A 27,949-nucleotide genomic window follows, 5' to 3' on the forward strand; every position below is an offset into this window, starting at 1 on the left:
ACTAAGCAATTGTCTGATCGTGTTGAGCAGCTCGCTGCTAAAGTTTGGGGAATTTCTACCTATCTCGCGCAATTGTCTGCTGTAGAACGGAAAATTCCTATTCCTGTTGTATTTTCTGGGGATCGATCTAAATTTTTGAACTTTAAGACTAATTGTAATCTGTTTTTTTCCTTGAAACCTAACTCATCGGAGAACTCGGTGCAGCAGGTTAAAATTGTCATCTCCCTGTTGCGTGGTGATCCCCAGGACTGGACTTTTTCTTTGGCACCTGGGAATCCTATTTTGGCTGATGTGGATGCGTTTTTCCAAGCTTTGGGGTTGTTGTATGATAAACCTAATGTTATTGATCAAGCTGAGAAAACCTTATTGGCATTGAACCAAGGTCAGGATGCAGCAGAGCTATATTGTCAAAAATTCTGAAAGTGGGCGGTCCTTACTAAGTGGAATGATGACGCCCTAGCAGCTCTCTTTCGGAAAGGTTTGGCAGAAACCGCAAAAGATGTTATGGTGGGATTTCCTGTCCCCTCTGATCTTAACGACTCTATGTCACTAGCCATTCAAATTGATCGACGTTTACATGAACGTAAAACTATGCGAAAAGCTGTGCTGCCTTTTGAACAAACTTCTGAGCCCATGCAATGTGATAGGGTTTTGTCTAGGGCACAAAGTCAAGAGTTTAGAAGGTGTAATAAGTTATGCTTCTTTTGTGGGGACGCCTCTCATGCTATTTCTGTTTGCCCTAAGTGGGTAAAACGTTTTGCCCACTCATTTGCTATGGGCAGTGTACAGCCTAAATTCCTTTTGGCGGTTTCCTTGATCTGCTCCTTGTCTTCATTTTCTGCTAAAGCTTTTGTTGATTCAGGAGCAGCTCTGGATCTGATGGATTTTGACTTTGCCAAACTTTGTGGGTTTCCCATGATACCCCTGTGGACCCCAATTCCTTTGAGGGGTATTGATGCTACCCCCTTGGCGGAGAATAAACCCCAGTTTTGGACCCAGGTGATAATGTGGGTCGCCCCGGACAACCAAGAGAATTGTAAATTTTTGGTGTTGCATAGTTTGCATGACATTATTGTACTGGGTTTTTCTTGGTTGCAGACCCATAATCCTGTTTTGGATAGGAAATCTGTGTCTGTGGTGAGTTGGGGTTGTCAGCGTGTTCTTTGTGACACTCCTGTTTTCTCCACCTCTCCCTAGTCTCATGATATTCCTGATTATTTGGCTGACTTTTCTCATGTATTTAGTGAGAGTAAGTCCGCGTCTTTGCCTCCTCATAGGAGTTATGATTGCACGATTGACTTAATGCCCGGTTGTAAATTTCCCAAGGGTCAGCTTTTCAATTTATCTGTACCTGAACATGATGCTATGCGATCTTATAACAAGGAGTCATTGGAGAAGGGTCATATCAGACTATCCTCTTCACCTTTAGGTGCTGGGGTTTTTTTGTGGCCAAGAAAGATGGTTCATTAAGGCCTTGTATTGATTATCGTTCTCTTAATAAAATCACTGTTAAATATCAGTATCCGTTACCCCTGATTTCTGATTTATTTTCCAGAGTTAAAGGTGCTAGTTGGTTTGCCAAGCTTGACCTTAGGGGGCGTATAATCTTATTCGCATCAAGCATGGTGATGAATGGAAGACAGTGTTTAATACTCCTGAGGGACATTTTGAGTACCTGGTGATGCTTTTTGGGCTCACTAATGCCCCTTCCGTCTTCCAGTCTTTCATGAACGATATTTTCTGGGACTTTGTGGATAAGTTTTTGATCATTTATTTGGACCATATTTTGATTTTTTCCAGTGATTGGGATTCTCATGTGGAACATGTACGGACTGTGTTCCGGATTTTGAGAGAAAACGCTTTGTATGTTAAGGGATCGAAATGTCTCTTTGGCATACAAAAGATTTCGTTTTTGGGATTCGTTTTGTCCCCGTCTGCTATTGAAATGGAACCGGCCAAGGTCCATTTCATTTATGATTGGGTTCAGCTGACTTCCTTGAAGGCCCTCCAGAAGTTTTTGGGTTTTGCTAATTTCTACCGTAAATTTATAAGTAATTTTTCTGGTATTGTAAAACCACTGACGGATTTGACCAAAAAGAGCGCTGATGTGGTGAATTGGTCTCCAGAGGCGGTCTCGGTGTTCCAGGAGCTTAAGCGGAGATTCACTGCTGCTCCAGTCTTACGGCAACCTGATGTTTCACTCCCATTTCAGGTGGAGATAGATGCTGCTGAGATTGGTGCAGGAGCCGTTTTGTCTCAAAGAGATCCGGTAACCTCTAAAATGAATCCTTGTGCCTTCTTTTCTCGAAAATTATCCCCATCTGAACGAAACTATGATGTGGGGAGTCTGGAATTGCTGGCCATGAAGTGGGCTCTTGAAGAGTGGAGACATTGGTTGGAGGGAGCCAGACATCAAGCTGTGGTCCTTACCGACCACAAGAACCTGATCTATCTCGAATCAGCCAAGCGATTGAACCCTAGACAGGCTAGGGGGGCCTTGTTTTTCATGTGTTTTAATTTTGTGGTCTCCTTTCTCCCGGGCACTAAGAATGTAAAGGTGGACGCCCTCTCTAGGAGTTTCTTTACTGATTCTCTTGATGTGACTGAACCTACTACCATTCTAAATGAGGGTGTAGTTCTTTCCGCCATTTCACCCGATTTGAGACTTGCCCTGGAGAAATTTCAGGAGGACAAACCTGAACGATGCCCTATGGGAAAATTGTATGTCCCTGACCAGTGGAGGAGAAGAGTAATGTCTGAAATTCATGGCTCCGCTTTAGCTGGTCATCCAGGTATTTTTGGTACCAGAGACTTGGTGAATCGGTCTTTTTGGTGGCCTGCTTTACCTCGTGATGTCAGGAATTTTGTGCAGTCCTGTGGGACTTGTTCTCGGTCCAAACCCTGTTCTCGTTCTAGTGGTTTGTTAATGCCGCTGCCGGTGCCCAGGAGGCCATGGACCCATATTTCAATGGATTTTATTTCAGATCTCCCTGTTTCCCATAGAATGACGGTTATCTGGGTGATCTGTGATAGATTTTCTAAGATGGTCCATCTCGTATCACTCCCAAAGTTGCCATCTTCTTCCGAGTTGGTGCCTTTGTTTTTACAACAGGTGGTTCGTTTGCATGGTATTCCTGAGACCATTGTGTCAGACAGAGGAGTTCAGTTTGTTTCCAGATTTTGGAGAACTTTTTGTACGAAACTGGAAATTCAGTTGTCTTTCTTCTTTGCATTTCATCCTCAGACCAATGGGCAAACTGAGAGAACAAACCAGACTTTGGAAACCTATTTGAGATGTTTTATATCTGCTGATCAAGATGACTGGGTCTCATTTTTGCACTTGGCTGAATTTGCTCTAAATAATAGGGCTAGTTCTGCCACTTTGATGTCTCCTTTTTTCTGCAACTTTGGGTTTCATCCTCGTTTTTCTTCTGGTCAGGTGGAGGCTTTTGCCTGCCCAGGTGTGGATTCTGTGGTAGAGAGAATGCAGCAGATTTGGCATCAAGAAGTGGATAAGTTGTCTCATTCTCAGGAGAAGGCCCAACGGTTTTCCAACCGGCATAGGACCACTGGTCCCCTGTTTAATGTGGGTGACATGGTTTGGTTGTCGTTAAAAAATATTCCTATGAAAGTTGCGTCTCCAAAATTCAAGCCAAGGTTCATTGGACCTTATAAGATTTTGGAAATCCTTAATCCTGTTTCTTACCGTTTGGCTCTTCCAGGAATGTTTAAGATTCACAATGTTTTTCATAAATCTTTGTTGAAAAGGTTTGTGGAGCCAGTGGTTCCCATGGCTGCACCCCCTGATCCTGTATTGGTTAAGGGTAATCTGGAGTATGAGTTAGAGAAGATATTGGATTCTCGTATGGCTAGACGGAGACTCTAGTACTTGGTCAAGTGGAAAGTTTATGGCCAGGAGGATAATTCTTTGGCCTCTGTTTCTGACATTCATGCTAGGAGATTGGTTCGTGCTTTTCACCACACCCATCCTGATCGGCCTGGTGGCGTGGATGAGGGTTCGGTGACCCCTCCTCAAGGGGGGGTACTGTTGTGAGCTCTCTTGATCTGACTTCTGAGTCGGGGATCCCTCTGGTGGTTGATGCAGGTAGTGGAGCTGATCCTCTTGACAGAAGTCAATCACCTGAAGACGATGATTGGAAGTCAGGGGTTACAGACTGGGAGGATTTAAGTGAGCAAGCTTCCTTCAGTTGCTGCTGGTGAATTGATTTCTCTTCCTGTGCATTGTGAAGTCTTCTTTTTCCCCTCCTTGGTCTTGCATCATTCAGATAAGTTATTTGTTTGCTGGAATCTTTTGCATTTGATATAGTTTTTGCCTATCTCTGCTTTCTGCTTTGCTGTGTGGGTTCACCATTATTCCCTGCTGGGATTTGTGCTGGACCCTGCTCATATGTCACAGCTTATGTCATTCTGTTCAGTATTGCTAATTCCCTGGTATATTAGTATCTTTTGCTTTGCTTCTAGTTCACTCCAGAATGCTGATCTAGTGGGCGAGAGGTCGTGTGGCCTGAGTGTTTTTGTATATCAGACGTGTTGGATTTTTTAGGGTTTTTGCGTGATTGCAGACAGTATCTTTTCTGTCCTATCCTATCTAGACAGTTTGGGCCCCATCATTTGCTCACTCTATTTTCTGCCTGCGTTTGTGCCTCATCTTGTCTCACCAACAATATACAGTTGTGGCCAAAAGTATTGACACCCCTGCAATTTTGTCAGATACAGTGGGGAAAAAAAGTATTTAGTCAGTCAGCAATAGTGCAAGTTCCACCACTTAAAAAGATGAGAGGCGTCTGTAATTTACATCATAGGTAGACCTCAACTATGGGAGACAAACTGAGAAAAAAAAAATCCAGAAAATCACATTGTCTGTTTTTTTTTCATTTTATTTGCATATTATGGTGGAAAATAAGTATTTGGTCAGAAACAAGCAATCAAGATTTCTGGCTCTCACAGACCTGTAACTTCTTCTTTAAGAGTCTCCTCTTTCCTCCACTCATTACCTGTAGTAATGGCACCTGTTTAAACTTGTTATCAGTATAAAAAGACACCTGTGCACACCCTCAAACAGTCTGACTCCAAACTCCACTATGGTGAAGACCAAAGAGCTGTCAAAGGACACCAGAAACAAAATTGTAGCCCTGCACCAGGCTGGGAAGACTGAATCTGCAATAGCCAACCAGCTTGGAGTGAAGAAATCAACTGTGGGAGCAATAATTAGAAAATGGAAGACATACAAGACCACTGATAATCTCCCTCGATCTGGTGCTCCATGCAAAATCCCACCCCGTGGGGTCAGAATGATCACAAGAACGGTGAGCAAAAATCCCAGAACCACGCGGGGGGACCTAGTGAATGAACTGCAGAGAGCTGGGACCAATGTAACAAGGCCTACCATAAGTAACACACTACGCCACCATGGACTCAGATCCTGCAGTGCCAGACGTGTCCCACTGCTTAAGCCTGTACATGTCCGGGCCCGTCTGAAGTTTGCTAGAGAGCATTTGGATGATCCAGAGGAGTTTTGGGAGAATGTCCTATGGTCTGATGAAACCAAACTGGAACTGTTTGGTAGAAACACAACTTGTCGTGTTTGGAGGAAAAAGAATACTGAGTTGCATCTATCAAACACCATACCTACTGTAAAGCATGGTGGTGGAAACATCATGCTTTGGGGCTGTTTCTCTGCAAAGGGGCCAGGACGACTGATCCGGGTACATGAAAGAATGAATGGGGCCATGTATCGTGAGATTTTGAGTGCAAACCTCCTTCCATCAGCAAGGGCATTGAAGATGAAACGTGGCTGGGTCTTTCAACATGACAATGATCCAAAGCACACCGCCAGGGCAACGAAGGAGTGGCTTCGTAAGAAGCATTTCAAGGTCCTGGAGTGGCCTAGCCAGTCTCCAGATCTCAACCCTATAGAAAACCTTTGGAGGGAGTTGAAAGTCCGTGTTGCCAAGCGAAAAGCCAAAAACATCACTGCTCTAGAGGAGATCTGCATGGAGGAATGGGCCAACATACCAACAACAGTGTGTGGCAACCTTGTGAAGACTTACAGAAAACGTTTGACCTCTGTCATTGCCAACAAAGGATATATCACAAAGTATTGAGATGAAATTTTGTTTCTGACCAAATACTTATTTTCCACCATAATATGCAAATAAAATGAAAAAAAAAAACAGACAATGTGATTTTCTGGATTTTTTTTTCTCAGTTTGTCTCCCATAGTTGAGGTCTACCTATGATGTAAATTACAGACGCCTCTCATCTTTTTAAGTGGTGGAACTTGCACTATTGCTGACTGACTAAATACTTTTTTCCCCACTGTAATACTCAGTTTCTTCCTGAAAATTATTGCAAACGCAAATTCTTTGTTATTATTATCTTCATTTAATTTGTCTTAAATGAAAAAACACAAAAAGAATTGTCCTAAAGCCAAATTGGATATAATTCCACACCACACATAAAAAAGAGGGTGGACAAAAGTATTGGCACTGTTCAAAAAATCATGTGATGCTTCTCTAATTTGTGTAATTAACAGCACCTGTAACTTACCTGTGGCACCTAACAGGTGTTGGCAATAACTAAATCACACTTGCAGCCAGTTGACATGGATTAAAGTTGACTCAACCTCTGTCCTGTGTCCTTGTGTGTACCACATTGAGCATGGAGAAAAGAAGACCAAAGAACTGTCTGAGGACTTGAGAAACCAAATTGTGAGGAAGCATGAGCAATCTCAAGGCTACAAGTCCATCTCCAAAGACCTGAATGTTCCTGTGTCTACCGTGCGCAGTGTCATCAAGAAGTTTAAAGCCCATGGCACTGTGGCTAACCTCCCTAGATGTGGACGGAAAAGAAAAATTGACAAGAGATTTCAACGCAAGATTGTGCGGATGTTGGATAAAGAACCTCGACTAACATCCAAACAAGTTCAAGCTGCCCTGCAGTCCAAGGGTACAACAGTGTCAACCCGTACTATCCGTCGGGGTCTGAATGAAAAGGGACTGTATGGTAGGAGACCCTGGAAGACCCCACTTCTTACCCCGAGACATAAAAAAGATCAGATGAGACAAAAGTAGAGCTTTTTGGGCAAAGGCATCAACATAGAGTTTACAGGAGAAAAAAAGAGGCATTAAAACAAAAAAAAAACACGGTCCCTAAAGTCAAACATGGCGGAGGTTCCCTGATGTTTTGGGGTTGCTTTGCTGCCTCTGGCACTGGACTGCTTGACCGTGTGCATGGCATTATGAAGTCTGAAGACTACCAACAAATTTTGCAGCATAATGTGGGGCCCAGTGTGAGAAAACTGGGTCTCCCTCAGAGGTCATGGGTCTTCCAGCAGGACAATGACCCAAAACACACTTCAAAAAGCACTAGAAAATGGTTTGAGAGAAAGCACTGGAGACTTCTAAAGTGGCCAGCAATGAGTCCAGACCTGAATCCCAGAGAACACCTGTGGAGAGATCTAAAAATGGCAGTTTGGAGAAGGCACCCTTCTAATATCAGGGACCTGGAGCAGTTTGCCAAAGAAGAATGGTCTAAAATTCCAGCAGAGCATTGTAAGAAACTCATTGATGGTTACCGGAAGCGGTTGGTCGCAGTTATTTTGGCTAAAGGTTGTGAAACCAAGTATTAGGCTGAGGGTGCCAATACTTTTGTCTGGCCCATTTTTGGAGTTTTGTGTGAAATCATCAATGTTTTGCTTTTTGCTTCATTCTCTTTTGTGTTTTTTCATTTAAGACAAATTAAATGAAGTTAATAATACCAAAGAATTTGTGATTGCAATCATTTTCAGGAAGAAACTGAGTATTATCTGACAAAATTGCAGGGGTGTTAATACTTTTGGCCACAACTGTATGTTTGGGGGCTATCTATTCCTTTGGGGTTCTAGTCCGGGGCAGTTTAGCTTTCCCTTTTCTTGCTTTAGGCTTAGTTAACTCTTTGGCTGTGCTGAGGCATCTAGGTAATCGTAGGCATGTCCCACGGTTTAGGGTTCTGCAATCCGCTAAGTTGCCAAGCTTTCTGGTTTCCTGGTTGCTTAGCTGATTCCCCGGTAATCCTCCTCGGTGACCGAATCATACCACTCCCCCACCTTAACACACTCCTACCTACCACACATTCAGAAATGTACATGCCATTAACCCCCATACACTTTCAGACTCCCTACACTCATCCCTGTCCCCAATCTCCTCTTTTTCCTCTCCTGATCTGGCTGTTCATCACTACAACGACACTCTTAGAAGTACCCTGTTACACCCGGTTTGGGTCCTGCACCCGGTTCTGGCGCTGCCCCCAGTTCTGGACCCTCACCCGCTCCTGCTCCCGAGGCTGCCACTGTACCTCTGCAAGGTCCCTGTCAGGATCTTCGCACTGTCTGTCCCTCGGCGTCCTGCTGCTGCTTCTCTCTCCTCTGCTACCCAGCAGGCCTCCAGGGAGAATGCTTAGGACTCGTGCACGCTTACCTCTGGTCTCTTAAAGAGACAGCGTGCATTTTTTGAAAATATTAATTAACCAGTGGCAGCTCTCTGATTACTATTTCTGGCCCCTCCGCCATAGGGAGAGCACCAGAGCAACGAGTATCTACTCTTGCTAAATCTGATTCTGTCCCTGTTCTGTCTGTGCTGTTATAGCATTCCATTTGGCACTCTGCTTATACTGCTTGTTTCTGCAGAATATCAGTGACCTGTTGTTCGGCTATCCTAGACGACATCTGTACCTATTCACTCAAGTGCCATCCCATTCCGCCACTTGATATTGATACCCTTGGACAATGCTAAAGTTGCTGGAGCCATCTTCCTTCCATCTACCCGGAACCTGACTATCCTCGCCAGAGCCAGCTTCATCTCATATACCCGGTGTCCGTCGATCAGCTCCATCATATCTGCAATATCTGTTTACCCGTTTGTCCCACTGGGACAGCTGCCATGTGTCTGTGGTTTAACTGGAGGTAGCACCTGTGTCCCCCAGGTATTCCACTCTGGTCCTGTTCGAGGGATCTTACTACAGATACCTGGGGCTCACTAGTCACACACCCTTCGGAGCCCCCCGGACCAAGGTCCCGAGGTTAGACTCAAAAAATAAAAAATGAATGTGAACTTAATCACCTGTGCCTCCGCTTCCATTCGTTACACACCCTTCACCAAGTAGTGCCCCTCTCCCTCAGAACCTCCAAACACAGAGTAAAACAGCCCTGGCTCACATCGCAAACTCGACTTCTCCAGTGATGCGCTTGGAGTGCTGAACGCCGATGGAGAAAAACCTGCACAACAGAAGCCTTCATCCATTTCAAATTTATGTTAGGAACCTATAACTCTGCCCTTCACCATGCCAAACAGACCTACTTCACCACCCTGATCTCCTCACTAGCCAACAACCCTAAAAAACGTTTTGACACCTTTCACTTCCTCCTCAGACCAAAAGCACAAGCCCCTATCACAGACATTTGTGCGGATGACCTTGCCTCCCACTTTATAGAGAAAATAATTAATATCCGTCAGGAAATCCGCTCCCAACCAACAAGTGCTGTGACTCCCGTCCCTCCCTACATTTCCCCTGGCTCACTTTCCACATTTGATCCCATCACCGAAGAAGTCTCCAGATTCCTCTCTTCTTCTCGTCCAACTACATGCACTACCGACCCCATTCCCTCACATCTCCTCCAGTCTCTCTCTTCAGTCATCACAACTCACCTAACTACAATCTTTAATCTCTCCCTCTCCTCGGGCATTTTCCCATCCTCCTTCAAACACTCTATCATTACTCCATTACTAAAGAAACCTGCTCTCGACCCATCCTGCACAAACAACTACAGACCAGTTTCCAATCTCCCCTTCATCTCTAAACTTTTGGAGTGCCTAGTCTACTCCCACCTTACCCGTTACCTCTCCACTCACTCCCTCCCAGACTCCCACACCCTTCACAGTCCTGCTTCCACCCCCTACATTCGACTGAAACTGCACTCATCAAAGTTACCAATGACCTTCTTACAGCAAAATTTAATGGTGACAACTCTCTGATCATTCTTCTTGACCTTTCTGCAGCTCTTGACACTGTTGACCACTGTCTCCTACTCTCTAGGCTCCAGTCACTAGGCATTAAGGACACCGCTCTCTTCTGGTTCTCTTCCTATCTTTCTGACTGCTCCTTCAGTGTTTTGTTCGCTGGCTCCACGTCAACTCCTCTTCCTCTCGGTGTCGGGGTACCTCAGGGTTCAGTCATTGGCCCCCTTCTCTTTTCTCTATACACGACACCAAATGGACAGACCATCAGCAGATTTGGCTTTCAGTACCATTTTTATGCTGATGACACACAATTATACACGTCATCCCCGACCGTACACCCGAGGTACTACAGAACGCCACTGACTGTCTGTCCGCAGTCTCCAACATTATGTCCGCTCTCTATCTGAAACTTAACCTCTCAAAAACTGAAGTTCTTCTGCTCCCGCCATCAACTAACCTCCCTAAATCTGACATTTCCCTCTCCGTGGGTGGCACCATAATAACACCCCAGCAGCAGGCGCGCTGTCTGGGTGTAATGTTTGACACCAATCTCTTCTTCACATCCCATATACAATCTCTTGTCCGCTCTTGCCGCTTACACCTAAAGAACATCTCTAGAATCCGCCTTTTTCTCACCACGGAAACAACAAAATCCCTTACTGTCGCATTGATCCACTCCCACCTGGACTACTGCAATGCTATTAATTCGCCTCCCTGTTACTCAACTTTCCCCTCTCCAGTCCATATTTAATGCAGCAGCCAGGGTCATCCATCTGACTAATCGGTACTCAGATGCGTCCGCTCTTCACTAGTCCTTACATTGGATACCCCTTCATTATAGGATCCATTTCAAAGTACTTGTTCTCACCCACAAAACTCTCTAAAGTGCAGAACCCCCCTAAATCTCCTCCTTCATTTCTGTCTATCGGACTAACCGACCGCTGTGCTCTGCAAACAACTTTTGACTAACCTCTGCACTAATCTGTACCTCCCACTCCCGACTCCAAGACTTCTCCTGCACTGCGCCAATCCTCTGGAATGCTCTACCCCCAAAAATTAGGACTATCCACAATTTGCACAGTTTTAGGCGCTCCCTCAAAATGCATTTGTTCAGAGCGACCTATCACGTTCACTAATCAAAGTCATTTTATGTGTAAGTGTGTGTATGTAGCCCATTCACTATCCCCATCTATCCCCCACTCCCTCAAGATGGCTGGACCATCATTGTAAATACATCATTGTAAATACACACCTGTACTTTGTATCTCCCCCACCTCATTGTAGATTGTAAGCTCTCACTAGCAGGGTCGCCTTATTTTGCTTTAATTGTTGTATTGTTAACGTTGTTACTTATGACTTGTGTTTTGAAACCGTTACAACTGTAAGATAGTAACAAAGTTTTGAAGGCTGAAAGAAGACCTTATGTCCATCTAGTTCAGCCTATTTTTAGTGCAGCTGTTGTGCATTGTTGATCCTGGAGAAGGCAAAAAACCCACAGAGTAGAAGCAAAAATTCCTTCCCCTAAGCTGGGTCAACCATCTACCTATAATTTTTTGTTATTCGTAACCTTCTATACTGTTACTTACAAGAAAAGCATCCATTCCTTTCTTAAATTCATTCAGTGAGTTGGCCATCACCACTTCCTCAGGAAGAGAATTCCAGAGCCTCACTGCTCTTACCGTGAAGAACCCTCTTCTATGCTGGTGTAGAAATTGTCTTTCCTCCAAACGAAGAGTTGCCCCCTTGTTCTTGTCACAGACCTGCGCTGCGGAATATGTTGGCACTATATAAATAAAGATTATTGTTATTATTATGTAGTTAAAAAATAACTCATTTACGGTAATTAAAAAAATTATGTGTGGTCCCCAATGTTAAATAACCAGCAAAGGTAAAGCAGACAGCTGTGAGCTGATATTATCAGGCTGGGAAGGTCCCAGGATATTGGGCCCTTCCCAGCCAAAAAATACTAGCCCTTAGATGCTCCAGAAGTGGCGCATCACATTAGACGCGCCAAATTTGACGCTTTGCCTTGCTCTTCCCGGTTGCCCTGGTGTTGTGGCAATCGGGGTAATAGTAGTTGTGGCTGATGTCAGCTGTGAATTGTCAAAAATCACATCTGCCATCATGCCCTGGTGTTAGTAATGAAGAGGTGACTATTAGACACTCCTATTGCGAACCCAGTAATCGAAAAAAAACATACAAAAAATACTTTATTTGCATAAAGCTTCCCCCACGCTATCCCTCCTTCACCAATTTATTGGGAAAAAAAAAAAAAAAAGAAAAAATATCTCTTGCAGGTCTGCCGTAGGCCTGGGAATCTGATGTAATCTTGAAATGGATACCTGAAAAACAAAATGAGAAAAATAAACAAAAAAAAAGCAGTTCCTCGTTCACCAATTTATTAGCAGAAATGTCCCATGAAGCTTCATCGCAGTCCACGTTCCCTGAATCTGCCACCAACGACTGTGAAAAGCAGTAAAGCTACATCAAATCACAGGCACCAGGCACTGACGACAATGCTCACCAGCATCGATGGCTCACGCTGCGCTGAGCGAGACTGGGCAGCTCTGATGAGCGTTGTCATCATCACCCGGCACCTGTGAATAGCTGTAAGGCTAGGTTCACATTACATTTGAGGGGTCAGCGTATCATCCGCAAACGCATGCAAAAACGCATGCAAACGCATGTTTATGCAACATTTTTTATCTGCATCATCTTACTCATGATGCAAAAAACCCATGGCTACGTTTGTATGTGTTTTTGCATGCTTTTGCGTTGTTTATGCGCATGGGTTCGATATGACATCAGACAAAAATTGGCGTGTCCCATGGGATTTCCATTTACATTTTGAAGAATGCATGCGTATCGAACTCATGGCATACGCATGTCCTTGCGTACGCATGCGTTCCCATAGACAGTAATGCATTTTTTATGCACTCACCCGCATGTGCATGACTGAGCATATGTGACGGATTTTTGCTGCTTCCAAAAATGCAACATGTTGCGTTCGCCGGACCCCGCCGCGCGCCGAAAAACGACGCGTGCGTATGAAGACGCATGCAAACTGATGCAAACACATGCCCCTGCGTACACCATGTTAAAGATAGGTACACATGATGCATGCGGATCTATCCGGATGAAACACTGCGCACACAGACGCAAATGTGAAACCAGCCTAACTTTACAGCTGCAGCTTTTTGACAAAGCCAATATGTAGAAAAAATAATTTATCCGGACTGATGTAAGGGTACGTGTCCATAATCAAGAAGGGCAGTGTTTTTGACGCAGCTCACCTGCGCTGCGTCCAAAATGCTGTGTTCTACATTAGAAGCACAGTGGATGGGATTTAAAGAACTCCCATACCCACTGTGCTTCTGTTTACTGCTACGTTAAGGCCTCTTTCACACATCAGGTTTTCGCCATCAGGCGCGATCCGGCTCTTTTGACAAAAACCGGATCCGGCGAAATGCAATGCCGGATCTGGTTTCCCCCCCCATTGACTTGCATTTGCGCCGGATCGCGCCGGATGGCCATGCGTTTCGTCCGGTTTTCGCCGGATCCGGCAATGTGTCGCAATCCGGCGTCTGGAAAAAACGGCAACTGTAACGTTTTTTGTCTCCGGCGAAAAAGCCGGACCCGCCGGATCTGGCGCATCCGGCTTTTTCACACAATGAAAGTCTATGAGCGCCGCAATGCGCCGGATCCGGTTTTTTGGGTCTGAGCATGCTCAGTAGCTCTGCCCACAGCACACATATATAAAAGCATGACAGTGGGACCCTCAGCCACACCCAACATGCCACCCAAGGCAGGAACCAGGCGCAGGAGAAGGCAGGAGACCACTGCAGCACCATCAGCACCACCACCACCCCAAATGGAGCAGCAAAGGGAACATGCTGAACAACGGGAGGGAAGTCCACCAGCAGATGAGAAACGGTAATTATCAAATCCCCCATTCCTCAAAACTAGGGCCATGGAATATCAAGATATTCATTGGCCCTTTGTTTCTCTTTATTCAACAGCCGCCCTAGAGAAGCAGCAGCAGCAGCAGCAGCACTGGCAGCAGCAGCAGCACCACCCACAGCCATGGAGTCTGGCCAGCAAGAGGACACCACATCTTCTTCTGGGAGCCCTCCCTCGCATCGTCAGCGTTTGATGGTAAGTTTTTATTTCCAAAATCCATCATCTCTGTAATATATGTCTATTCATTGCCTTTTATTTCAAAACAGGAATCACAAGCTGAAGAGGAGCTCCCAGAAGAAGAAGGAAGGGGTGGACAGACACCTGGAGTGGGCTCACAATTGGTAAGATTTTTTCATCAAACGCAGAAACACAACATCACACTACACACAACACATAGAAAACAATGTACCGCAGACATCACACAGCAAACAAATATGCCAACATCCAAACACATAAATTTTTTTCTTTTCTTCTCTAGTCTTCCCAATCTGGTGCACGGCCAAGAGGTCCTCGCAGTGGCTCCCAGGGTCGTCGGCGACAGCAACGCGGCGGTCACCAGCGTGTAAGTATAATATTTAAGTTAAATTTTGGTACACTTTTTATTTCATGTCTTAAAGTGTGGTGACTAATTTTGCTATTTTTCTCTTTTACTTTAACAGCCTTCACAGCGTGCTCCCGACTCTGACGGTGAGGATGGAGGAATAGATGTGGACCACCTCATCGATCTCGTCAGTGAAATGGAGCCGCTATGGAATATGGCTGACCGCCGCCATGCTGACCTGATAGTTACCCGACGGCTCTGGGAGGAAATCTGTTCGCTCCTTGTGGACCGCTGGGAGGACCTCGACGCTCGGGCCCAGATTAAAGAGCGTAAGTATATACAGTACCGGTTGCTTGATGTAAACCAGTGTTTCCCGAACTCCAGTCCTCGTGGTCCCCACGGATCATGTGTTCAGGATTTCTATTTACTATGGAAATCCTGAAAACATGACCCCTGGGGACCATGAGGACTGGAGTTTGGGAAACACTGATGTTGTATACTAACCACTTTGTCCTTTCTCGTTTCAGGGGACAGAATTGTGAAGCAGTGGCGGTCTGTGAGGGATCGTTTCAAGAAGGAGTTCAATAAAGAGATGCGGGCCCCGAGTGGATCTGGAGGACGCAGGAGCAAGTACAAGTACGCACGAGCCCTGTCGTTCCTCCGGGATACAATGGTCACCAGAAGGTAAATATTACACACCACATGTAAAAAAAAAATGTTTAGATGTTGTGAGAATCATGTGGGAATAGTGGATGAGGGCAGGTATATCTCGCCCAGATTCCTTTCCTATGTGGCCTAGTCTGGTCAGTATCGCACCTGCTTGCTAATGAATAATGGGAGGTGGATATAAAAGGATGCCAGGTGGTTGTGTGAGTGTCTCAGCCTGGGAACACAGAGAGCCTGTCTGTGTGAGAGACACACGTGAATGGAAGCAGTGCCCACTGCAACTGTGGTTTGGCTGGACGGGAGAAGCCCGCCAGTTGGTAGTTAGTTTGTCCATTGTTTAGTTAGTGCCGGACAGGCAAGGATTTGTTTTATGTTTTATTTCCTTTTGCATTGCTTTCACCGTTAATAAACCTGACCCAGGGTCAGTTACACCCGCATCCCAGCTCTGCGCCTGAGTTTCATGCTGAACGCACGTGACCTTTGACCCCAGCAAAGCCGATCCCGGAGTGTTTTATCACATTGTGGTGGAGAACGCGGGCATCACGTTGCAAGCATGAGCATGGAGGACGTGGTGAAAGCGCTGGTACAGTCCACCGCCGTCCAGCAAGAAGCTAATCGGGTGATGATGGCCCAGCTGAAGGAGTTGGTGGACATGACAGCTACCGATCGTTCGCTTCTCCAGCAGGTGGCGCAGCGCTTGGCAAGCTTACCTGAGGTTAACCTGGAAGCAGAGTCGAGAGTGATTCACGTGAGTCGGTACTGGCAGAAGATGACGACCGAAGATGACATCGAGGCATACCTGACCACGTTTGAACGGACGGCGGTGCGAGAAAAATGGCCAAAGGCACGATGTGCCGGCCTGATTGCCCCGTTTCTTTCCGGTGAGGCCCAAAAGGCATATTATGACTTAGAGCCTGAAGCCACGCAGGACTTTGACAAATTGAAAGCCGAGATCTTGGCCCGGCTGGGAGTGACGACCGCTGTCCGTGCACAGAGAGTGCATCAATGGACTTATCAGTCGGATAAACCACCGCGGTCACAGATGTTCGACCTGATCCACGTGACGAAGAAGTGGCTACAACCCGAGGTGTTGACAGCGCCAGAGATAATCCAGAGAGTCGTCATGGACAAGTACCTGAGAGCTCTACCGCCAGCCCTGAGCAAGTGGGTAAGCCATGGAAATCCTACGACGGCAGATCAACTGGTGGATCTGGTTGAACGTTACTCCGTGGCGGAAGGACTCCGAGACGACGCTACCCCACCTCGTTCTTCATCATCTCCACGTGGAACCGGTAAGACTGTTCCAGGGAGTAGGGGAGATGGAAAAATCCCTAAGACAGTGGGGGAGGAAAACGGGACTGCCCGCACTGCGAGGCCGAGAGTAACGAACTATGGTCTAAGCAAGGGGCCCGTTAGGTGTTTCCGCTGCCAAGAGATGGGACATATTGCTGCGAACTGTCCAGTCACTACTGAACCCATGCAGTGCACAGACTCTAAAAACCGCATGTCTATGGTTGCACAGGTAGTGAGTGTGAATGCCGGTCAAAAGGACGTGGAAAAACACTTGTGTGATTTAACTGTTGATGGCAAAAATGTGGTGGCATTGTTAGACTCGGGAAGTGTGGTGACTCTGGTGAAGGCCAGTCTGGTGTCAGCCCCGACTGGACCATCAGACAAATTTTCTGTAATGTGTGTGCATGGAGACACCTGTTCGTACCTCACCATGGTCATATGCATTACTACTTCCTATGGGTCTGTGCAACATAAAGTGGGACTCGTCCCGGCGTTATTGCATGATGTTATCCTGGGCCGGGATTTTCCCCACTTCTGGCAATTGTGGGAGAATCAGTTGATGCCCTCGGGTAATAGTGTACATGGTTCTTCTCCCAGGGCGCGTGTGGGTCCCGAACCCCTGGGAGAGGTCTCCCCGGAAGACTCGGGGGAAGAGTCTGCGGGAAATGACCTGCAGTTCCCGTTTTCAGTCATGGCGGGTGATACGGAGGAGACCGGGGAAGAGGAGGAGGCCGACAGCCGTCCACCTCCCCGTTTGCCGGATTTAGAAGTTCAGAAAGATGACTTCCAAAGCGAGCAAATAAAGGATCCTACCCTTTCTCAGGCTAGGACGAATGTAAAAGTGATAAATGGGGTACCCGTAGAACCTGGCTCTAGGCTGGCATATCCTTACATGGTTCTGGAGAATGATTTACTCTATCAGATAGAGAAAAAGGGGGAAGATACGGTGCAACTATTAGTCGTGCCAAAACCCTACCGGCGGCAGGTGCTGGACCTGGCCCACGGACATGTGATGGGAGGTCACCTGGGAGTCCAGAAAACCACCGAAAGGATATTACATTGTTTTGTTTGGCCAGGCATGCATCACGATATTCGTGTATATTGTGAGTCTTGTCCTGACTGTCAAACCTCTGCACCTAAGCCCCGGTTCTGTAGCCCTTTGGTACCCCTACCTATTATTGAAGTCCCGTTTGAGAGGATTGGGATGGATTTAGTTGGGCCCCTTCCACGGTCGGCACGAGGACACCAACATATCCTGGTCATCTTGGATTATGCCACTCGTTACCCGGAGGCCATCCCTTTGCGTAACACGGCCACCAAGACGATTACCAAGGAACTGGTGCATGTGTTTAGTCGGGTCGGTATACCAAAACAGATACTCACCGACCAGGGGACCCCCTTTATGTCCAGGGTAATGAAGGAGCTCTGCCGATTGTTACAAATCGAACCGTTACGCTCATCCGTGTATCACCCTCAAACAGACGGGTTGGTCGAACGGTTCAATAAAACTCTGAAGCAGATGCTGAGAAAGGTGATAGACAAGGATGGGAAGAACTGGGACTATTTACTTCCGTATTTGCTTTTTGCCATCAGGGAAGTACCCCAGTCTTCCACGGGATTCTCGCCTTTCGAGTTATTGTACGCCCGACGTCCTCGCGGACTGTTAGACGTTGCAAAAGAAACCTGGGAGGGTCAGGTCACTCCGTTTAAAACAGTGATAGATCACGTCACACAAATGCAGGACCGTATTGCGGCTGTTATGCCTATCGTCAAAGAACACATGATACAGGCTCAAGGAGCCCAAAAAAGAATCTATGATAGGGGCGCCAAGATCCGTACGTTTGCACCCGGAGATAGGGTGTTGATCCTGGTCCCCACGGTGGACAGTAAGTTCCTGGCAAAGTGGCAGGGCCCCTTTGAGATTAAGGAAAGAGTTGGTGAAGTAAACTACAAAGTATACCAGGCAGGTAAAAGGAAACCTGAACAGATTTATCATGTAAATCTGATAAAACCCTGGAAAGATCGGTCTGCCTTGTCAGCGGAGCTGGCCCATCCCGTCTGCTCGCATACTGTACCGGAAGTACGGGTGGCAGAGACTCTCTCAGAGCGGCAAAAGACTGAGGTCAGGCAGTGTCTACTTCACAACCAAAAGTTTTTCTCAGAAAAACCTGGGCAGACTACGCTAATGGAACATGACATCGTAACGGAACCTGGTGTCACAGTTCACGTAAAGCCCTACAGAATCCCGGAAGCGCGCCTTGAAGCAGTTTCCCGAGAAGTGAAGGCAATGTTAGAGTTAGGTGTCATTGAGGAATCGCACAGTGCTTGGTCCAGCCCGATTGTGCTAATTCCTAAACCGGACGGCACCATCCGGTTCTGCAATGACTTCAGGAAACTGAATGCGGTCTCAAAATTTGATGCCTACCCTATGCCCCGGGTCGACGAGTTAATAGATCGGTTAGGAAAAGCCCGGTATATTACGACTCTAGACCTAACAAAGGGGTATTGGCAGATCCCTCTGGCGGAGGCTGCCAGAGAAAAGACGGCATTTGCTACCCCAGAAGGTCTATTTCAGTATGTGTATATGCCGTTTGGACTGCACGGAGCACCGGCGACCTTCCAGAGACTGATGGATCGAGTCCTGAGGCCACATAGGCAGTACGCTTCGGCCTATTTGGACGACATTGTCATTTACAGTTTGGACTGGGAGACTCATCTCCAGAAAGTACAAGCTGTGATTGATGACCTGTGGGAGGCAGGTCTAACCGCGAACCCCAAGAAATGTCACATCGGGCTAGAAGAAGCCCGGTATTTGGGGTATGTAATTGGGAGGGGTGTTGTTAAACCCCAGGTTGATAAGATTCAGGCGGTTCAGGACTGGCCACAACCTGTCATCAAGAAGCAGGTGCAAGCCTTCCTGGGGATCGCCGGCTATTATCGCCGGATCACACCCAATTTTGCAGCCATCGCTACCCCCCTGACAGATCTTACAAAAGGGAAAGACTCCGTCATGATTAAATGGAGTTTAGCGGCTGAAGAAGCCTTCCATCGCCTAAACGGGCACTTTGCTCTCAGCCCGTACTGGTGACTCCGGACTTCCGCAGCGAGTTTGTGGTACAAGCGGATGCCTCTGATACTGGTATCGGGGCAGTACTCTCACAAGTGAGGGACGGAGTGGAACACCCAGTCCTCTATCTCAGCAGGAAGCTGAATAAACACGAGCAAAGGTATGCAGTCGTAGAAAAAGAGTGCCTCGCCATTAAGTGGGCTCTAGAGGCCCTCAAATATTACCTGGTGGGCCGAAAGTTCAGGCTGATCACGGACCATGCCCCTCTCAAGTGGATGCACTTGAACAAGGAACGGAATAGCCGGGTGACCCGGTGGTTCCTTGCCCTGCAGGCCTACACTTTTACGGTGGAGCACCGCCCAGGGGTACAGATGGGGAATGCAGATGCCCTGTCCCGAGTGCACTGTTTGGCGGGTGTCATTGCTCGACCGGAGTGGTCTGAGCAGAGGGGTGGGGTATGTGAGAATCATGTGGGAATAGTGGATGAGGGCAGGTATATCTCGCCCAGATTCCTTTCCTATGTGAAAAAAAAACAAAAAACAAAAAAACTGAACTGAAGTAGAATTGAATGACATGCATGATGTAAAAGCATGTTCACATTGGCCATAAAAGCAAGCAAAACTAAAGGAAAAAACAATGTATGCATATACCCTAATAAAATTAAATAAGTAAAAAAGCAAGTGCATTAAATAACATAGGGTACTTAGTAAACACTATTTTGATCAAAAAAGTATAGAGCTGTCCCACCACGACAAGGTGTACCCATTTGAGACAGTAACTACACTAACGGTTAAAACCTACCTAGTGTGAATAGTAGCAGAGTCTCTGGGTCCCAAACGGACACACAGTAATATATATAAAAATATATGTTTAGTACTTTGTGATTTTTTTAAAAATATTTGATCAATTTATTTAACTTTGTTTACTTTTTTACTTAGTCAATTTATGGGACTTTCACTTTAACCACTCTGATTGCTGTTATAAAGCATTGCAATCAGAGGCGTAGCTAGGGTTTCAGCTTGGGGGGGGGGGGGCGAAAAATCTGAATGGGTCCCTAAGGGCTCATAATCAAATGCTTATACTTTTTTGATCAAAATAGTGTTTACTAAGTACCCTATGTTATTTAATGCACTTGCTTTTTTACTTATTTAATTTTATTAGGGTATATGCATACATTGTTTTTTCCTTTCCTTTCCTATGTGGCCTAGTCTGGTCAGTATCGCACCTGCTTGCTAATGAATAATGGGAGGTGGATATAAAAGGATGCCAGGTGGTTGTGTGAGTGACTCAGCCTGGGAACACAGAGAGCCTGTCTGTGTGAGAGACACACGTGAGTGGAAGCAATGCCCACTGCAACTGTGGTTTGGCTGGATGGGAGAGGCCCGCCAGTTGGTAGTTAGTTTGTCCATTGTTTAGTTAGTGCCGGACAGGCAAGGATTTGTTTTATGTTTTATTTCCTTTTGCATTGCTTTCACCGTTAATAAACCTGACCCAGGGTCAGTTACACCCGCATCCCAGCTCTGCGCCTGAGTTTCATGCTGAACGCACGTGACCTTTGACTCCAGCAAAGCCGATCCCGGAGTGTTTTATCACAATGTAAAAAAAAATTTTCAGCCAGGGCCATGCCATGTCACTATTTTAATTGTTTTTTTTTCTCTTTATTCCACATCATGGTGAGCAGCACTCGGGAGCCTGCACGATTGGACCCTTCTGAGGCGATCCCTGATGAGACCGTCACCGAGGGACACTTCGACCGCCCCGGTACATCTGCATCTTCCCACACATTACACCCATCTGTCCCATCCACCAGCGCAGGAGCATCGTAGCCGACAACATTACATGAAGCTGCTGGTGAGGAGATCGCTTTCCCTTTACCCCACCCTTCTGCCCCTGCCACCTCTAGTACACCTGCGGGTACTGGGCGGCAGCGGCAGAGGGGTCAGGAAAAGACTTATGCGCCAGAGTTCTTGCATCTGAATGCATCTTTCCAGAACTGTCTAAAAGTCTTGTCAGAGCAAATCTCCGCAGACTTTCAGCAGATCAACTCCAGCATTCTGGAGGTGAAGACACTTCTGCAAACCATGCATTCAGAAGCAAGATCTTCGCCAAACAACACCTTTTTCAGGTCTGTTGTGGAGCGCATGGAAACGCTCTCTCCTAGCCAGCAGATGCATGTAATGCATTCGTCCCACGGTGCTCTCCAGCACGTTACCTCCCAACCTCCTCCTCCCACCCCAGTAGTTCCTCCACCTGCACCCCCTCCAGCCACTTTCCATCCTCCCCCTCCTATTACATACCAGCCACCTCCCCAGTACCAGCAACCTCCCCAGTACCAGCAACCTCCCCATTACCAGACATCTCCCCACTTCCAGCAACCTGCCCCGTACCAAACTCCTTCCCCGTACCAAACTCCTTCCCCATACAAATTTCCATCAACATCATCTGCTCCTACAGTCCCTGCCCAACCCTCCACTCCACCACCCACCACCTCTTCTGCCTCCCACATGTCCACCCATTCTCTAGCTTTTTCCACACCTTCACCTCAAACTGTTCCTTCTCCACCACGATCCCAGTCCTCTCTCCACACTCCCAGTGTCGAAGTGTCCAGCAGCCCCTCCAGCAGTATTTCCACCCCACACTACACAAATTTATAATGTGTGTATTTTAATAAAAATGACCAGTTTTATGGTTTCAAACCTTTATTAAAAAAGTTTATTTAAATTTAAAAACAGTTTACTAAAAAAAAAAATTAAATAAAAGTTAAATTATTGTTTACACTGGTTGTCTGTCATTTCTTTCTGCGGCGAAATATGTTAAAAAAAAAAGGTTAAATACAGGGTATTTAAAAGGTAAAAAGGGATTCAAAACCAGGTATATAACTGTGGGTAAAAGGTAAATAAATTTTAGCTTTTTGCCACAGTTGTGTTCCTGGTTGTGTTTGAAGCAAATTATTTCACCTAAAAAGTTGTGTTTATTGTTGGTGATTTCCTAACAATGTACACAACTTTTGATAAAAGGTGAAATACTTTGCATAAAACACAACCAGGTACACACCTGTGGCCTAAAGGTAAAAATAGTAAGACCATGACAAGATAGCCAACTTTGGTTGGCAAAGGTATATACTGTTGGTACAGAAGGTACACAAGCTTGGTTAACGGCACAAATCTTTCACACTCTGTCATCCTGCCAGTGTACTCTGCCTTGAGGTGACATAAAGTATAGTGCAAAATTGTCCCTCATTACTGAAACCGTCACAGAACTTCTAGTGGTAATGTTCTGGTAATCTTGCAAGGTGGTTTCTTCAGAGGTGTCCTCAATGGAAATGGGTTCCTTGCAGAAAACAAAATTGTGGAGTACCACGCAAGCTTTGATCACCTCGTCCACAGTTTCTGTCTTGAGGTTGATCGCAGTCAATAGGACCCGCCATTTGGCTGTCAGAATACCAAAGGTACATTCAACCATTCTTCTTGCTCTTGTGAGGCGGTAATTAAAAATGCGTTTTGTTCTTGACAATCCTCTGCTACCGTACGGTTTCAAAAGGTGTTCTGACAGCTGGAAGGCTTCATCCCCTATACAGACAAATGGCATAAGTGGACCAGATGCTTGTGGCAGCGGTCTAGGGGATGGGAACTGGAAGGTGTTTCCATACAGTTTACGCCCCATGGCAGACAGTTTGAAAACTTGAGAGTCATTGGAGCGGCCATAGGCCCCAATATCAACAGCATTAAATTTGTATTCCGCGTCAGCGATGGCCATGAGGACAATGGAAAAATATTTCTCGCAATTGAAATATTCCGATCCCGATCCTGCTGGCTTTACAATGCGGATATGTTTCCCGTCCACAGCGCCCAAGCAGTTCGGAAACTGACATATCTGTAGAAACTTTTCAGCAATTTCAATCCACCTCTCTGTTGTGGGCTCTGGTAAAAACTCATCAACTAAGGAGTCCCACAGTGCACGGCATGTGTACTTCATGATTCCAGATATGGTGGAAATCCCAAGTCTATACTGGAAATGCAGTGACGAAAGGGATTCTCCAGTTGCAAGAAATCTGTGGGGAATTAAAAAACAATAAATTAGTTTAAAATCACAGCATTACATACCAAAACTCAGCTATAACACTTGGAGATACAAACTACCACCAACAAGATTGCAGTGAAAGTGTGCTCTGATGCGAGCATATCCAATAAATGTGGCTTACCTTAAAGTCACCATCAGACGCTCTGCGGGTGAAACAGAGAAGCGGCAATAGGTGTCCGCTTTTCTTATGAGGTGTGCAATGCGCTCCACCAAGTAATCAAAATTCTCCATTTTCATCCGAACATATGCAAAAAATTTCTCCGGGTTTCGTCTAAGGTCCATGCAGAGTGTAGAATAGACCCCACGCGTCATTCTCTTGGCTGTGATGGGGTGGATCCACAAACGTCGTCTACGATGCCTGATGCGCTGCTGTCTCGCTCTCTCCTCCAGAACAATCACCCTCAAACGATTCGCCTCCGCTGTAAAATCCGCCAAATTCTTCAAAATATTTCCAATCACAACATCCATCTTCGCCAGTCACTTGCTCTTCTCTCCAACCTGCACTTTCTCCTCTACAACCTGTCAAAGAAGGGCTGTAGGAACACGGTATATATAGTTTTTCAGTAGCCAATCCCGTTCGGAAGGCCACAAGGGGCATTTTTAAAAACCGGATCCGGCGTAATCCGCCGTCGAAAAACGGATCGAAAACCGGATGAACCGGATGAGACGGATCCGGTTTTGACTGTCATGCGCAAGACGGATCCGGCAGAAAACCGGATCCGTCACATCCGGTTTTACAAAACACTTGCCGGATCCGGCGCTCCGGCACGACGCCGAAACGCGCCTGACGGCGAAAACCTGATGTGTGAAAGTAGCCTAACTCACCCGCTGTGCGGGTTTACGAGCCGCAGCATGTCAATTATCTACAACGGAGACGCTAGTCACCACTGCATAGTCTCACCCAAAGCCATTCACTAAGTACGGTAAATCCGCATGGTTCAATGAACATATGCGGATTTAACTGTGTGATTAGAATGCAGTGTTTTGGACAAAGCAAAAATACACTGCATCTTAAATGCTACTATTTCCTGATCGTGGGCACATAAAGACCATGCTTAAGGACTGAAATGTGTGAATTGGAGATGTATTGCATAAAAAAAGGAGTTAAGTATCCTATTATTTAATGACTTTTTACAATTAATATTTTAAATATACTGAGCTATACCTGATCATGTAATAATTTCCAGAATGAGAGCAAGTTCTTGGAGGCGATGGTTATGTATTTTCCACATGATTTGTACACAAGTGATAAGGATTTGGTCATAGCATGGAACTGTAATATACTAGCACATCAGTGATGATAATGACAGAAGCAGTCGGCAAATAGTATGGACATTCCATCAAGTGATTACTCAGTTCAGTTATTACTAAACCCTAAGGAATGAACACTGACCTCAGTGCAAAGCCTTGGCCAACATCTCGCTCATCTTCAGCAGTTCTGACAGTAGGCACAGTATGAGACTGCTCATATTTTGGCTCCCACTTAGAATACAAATATTTTGAATGTCTTGGTTATATTTGAAGTTTATTTCCAAAAGTAATAATGCTTACTTTGCTTTCATTATAGGATTTGGATCTTATACATACGCATCTGGAAGAAGTGAGGTTTTTTGATCTTTTTGGATATAGTGAGGAAACCGGGTCATGGCTTTGTTTTATGTGCAACAATCCAGAGAAGGCAACAGGTAATAAATAGCCATGCATGCTGTGAAAGCAAGAGGGGAGAAGTTTTTGTTAAGGTCTTAGTGCTTTTCGATCTCGCTGAGACCTTATGGGCTGCACAATGTGTTGTGTTAATTTTTACAATTATCGCTGAAAACAAGACTTCTGCACTAGTAGTGTAAATACAAAATGTATTTATGTCACCATGGTACAGAAGTATTACCTTGTGCTTAAATTTAAGAAAAAAGTGTGCAAACAATAGTAACATAGTTGTGATCACTGCTCAAAGCATTTTTTTCATGCATAAGCAATATACAAAACTTATTTATTAGGCTAAGTTGGATTCAATATTTTGTGCTTTTAAGGGTTATTTAGCAGTTTAATAAGGAAAAGGAACTTTGAGCAGAGAAAACTACTTAAAGAAAAAGCAGTCCTACTGATCATGTCATTGGTGGGTGAAAGGGATTTGCAAGAGGGCTTAGTCTTAGCAGACTCAGACCACCTACAGTACAAGCAAGAGGCTAAATTGTGCTGTAACTGTGACTAATACATAATCCCAAATTACAGGGGAAATCAGTAATTCAAAAAAAAATATTTTCATGTTGAATTGTTACACAAATGTTTTTTCTGACCTTATAGGGACCACAAAGTGAAAAATTAATAAAGACTAAAAATGAAAATATGCTTACATATATATGGAGGAGAATGGTCCCAACTTTGCTTAGTTAAATGGATTGCCCCATTGGACAATTCTGTTACATATATAGGTCCTTCCTAGACCTTATGCAATTCTCTTTTATTTGCCAATAGACGAGAGTCACTGAAAATAATGGCTCCTGCCCTGGAAAACTCAGCACCACGTCTCCTGTTCCTACCCACTATTTCACCTAGCAAAAGTAGTAGATGTCAGGGGCAGCTAGACCTGCAGTTATCAACTAAAACCCACGGCTCCTAAGATAGGGTATTTCAAAGCAGTTTTTCAGGAAAGAAAGGACGGATCATCTGTCTATTATACCTTAACTTTATGATCAATATGATGGTTATGGCAATGGTTAAATCAATAGTATAAGTGAAAATATGTATCAGAGAAATCCACCTGGATTGATCTTTCACTAGGTAAAATCTGTAATCATTGAAGTTAAATCTTCACATTACTGAGATAGGAAAAGACAGTTACTGCTCATAAGATTCTATGAATAGGAGAGGAGCTAGAGGTAGACACAGACACTCTAGACATTTATAGGTGCTTCTCATAAAATTAGAATATCATCAAAAAGTTAATTTATTTCAGTTCTTCAATACAAAAAGTGAATCTCATATATTACATAGAGTCATTACAGAGTGATCTATTTTAACTCAAAAGTCATTATCTCAGTAAATTAGAATACTTTATAACATCAGCTTGAAAAAATTATTTTAAAATACGAAATGTTGACCTAATGAAATGTATGTTCAGTAAATGCTCTCAATACTTGGTCGGGGCTCCTATGGCATTAATTACTGCATCAATGCGGCGTGGCATGGAGGCGATCAGCCTGTGGCACTGCTGAGGTGTTATGGAAGCCCAGGTTGCTTTGATAGCAGCCTTCAGCTCATCTGCATTGTTGGGTCTGGTGTCTCTCATCTTCCTCTTGACAGTACCCCTTAGATTCTCTATGGAATTAAGGTCAGGCGAGTTTGCTGGCCAATCAAGCACAGTGATACTGTTGTTTTTAAACCAGGTATTGGTACTTTTACAGGGTGAACAGGTGCCAAGTCCTACTGGAGAGTGAAATTCCCATCTCCAAGAAGCTTGTCAGCAGAGGGAAGCATGAAGTGCTCTAAAATTTCCTGGTAGACGGCTGCACTGACTTTGGTCTTGATAAAATAAAGTGTACCTATACCAGCAGATGACATGGCTCCCCAAACCATCACTGATTGAGTAAGCCATAATCATCAACATTAACAGAAATAAACACTTGAAATAGATCACTGTGTGTGTAATGACTCTAAATATGAGTATCACTTTTTGTATTGAAGAACTGAAATAAATTAACTTATTGATGATATTCTAATTTTTTGAGATGCACCTGTAGCGCACTCCCTCTCTATATAATCTTATGAGCAGCAATTCTAATCAGCTATATCAGAAATGGGAAACTCTGTCTTCATTAAAGATTTTTCAGATTTTCCATGTAAATTAAAAGTGAAAGATAAATCCAGAAGGAGAAAAAAAGCAGATTTCTCTGATAAGATATATTACAAAATAGTTTACTTTCATGTGTGCTATTGCTTTATTAAATAAAAATGAAAACAATGGTTACTCTTTAAAGCTGATGTGTCACAATGTAGGTTGATCACTATATCAGATGCTTTTTATGACTAACAAAAGTAGATATAGGAAATGTGTTTGTCCTATTATAGTACATTTTGTGGGTAAACTGTGTGTGGCCACAGTAGCAATTTATTACAGTTCCAAGAATTGTTTGTGTTATTTGTTCTAAGTGTTGACTGATGGAAAAACCACAGATTCTTAAATTACTTGTGCTCTCTCATGGGACCATGTGTGTTCACACCCTAGCATGGGTTATCGTTATGCTCGTCATTAATATACAGTATTATCCAATATATTAGCAGTTTATCTTCACTTATAGTTATCTTACTAAAAGTGTACACTGAAATACC

At 45.0% G+C, this 27,949-nt stretch overlaps 1 protein-coding gene across 1 annotated transcript in view; it reads left to right on the forward strand.

The window, feature by feature from the left end:
- The window catches only part of VEPH1 (ventricular zone expressed PH domain containing 1), a 915,267-nt gene that overhangs the window by 734,382 nt on the left and 152,936 nt on the right, over nt 1-27,949 (forward strand). Inside the window, exon 13 of the mRNA XM_073578996.1 lies at nt 25,191-25,308. Coding sequence (XP_073435097.1) covers nt 25,191-25,308 — 118 coding nt within the window. The remainder of the gene's footprint in view (nt 1-25,190; nt 25,309-27,949) is intronic.

This window comes from Dendrobates tinctorius, unplaced genomic scaffold, assembly GCF_039654945.1.
Source record: "Dendrobates tinctorius isolate UK_male_01 unplaced genomic scaffold, ASM3965494v1 ptg000060l, whole genome shotgun sequence".
In the NCBI taxonomy this organism is placed as follows: Eukaryota; Metazoa; Chordata; class Amphibia; order Anura; family Dendrobatidae; genus Dendrobates; species Dendrobates tinctorius.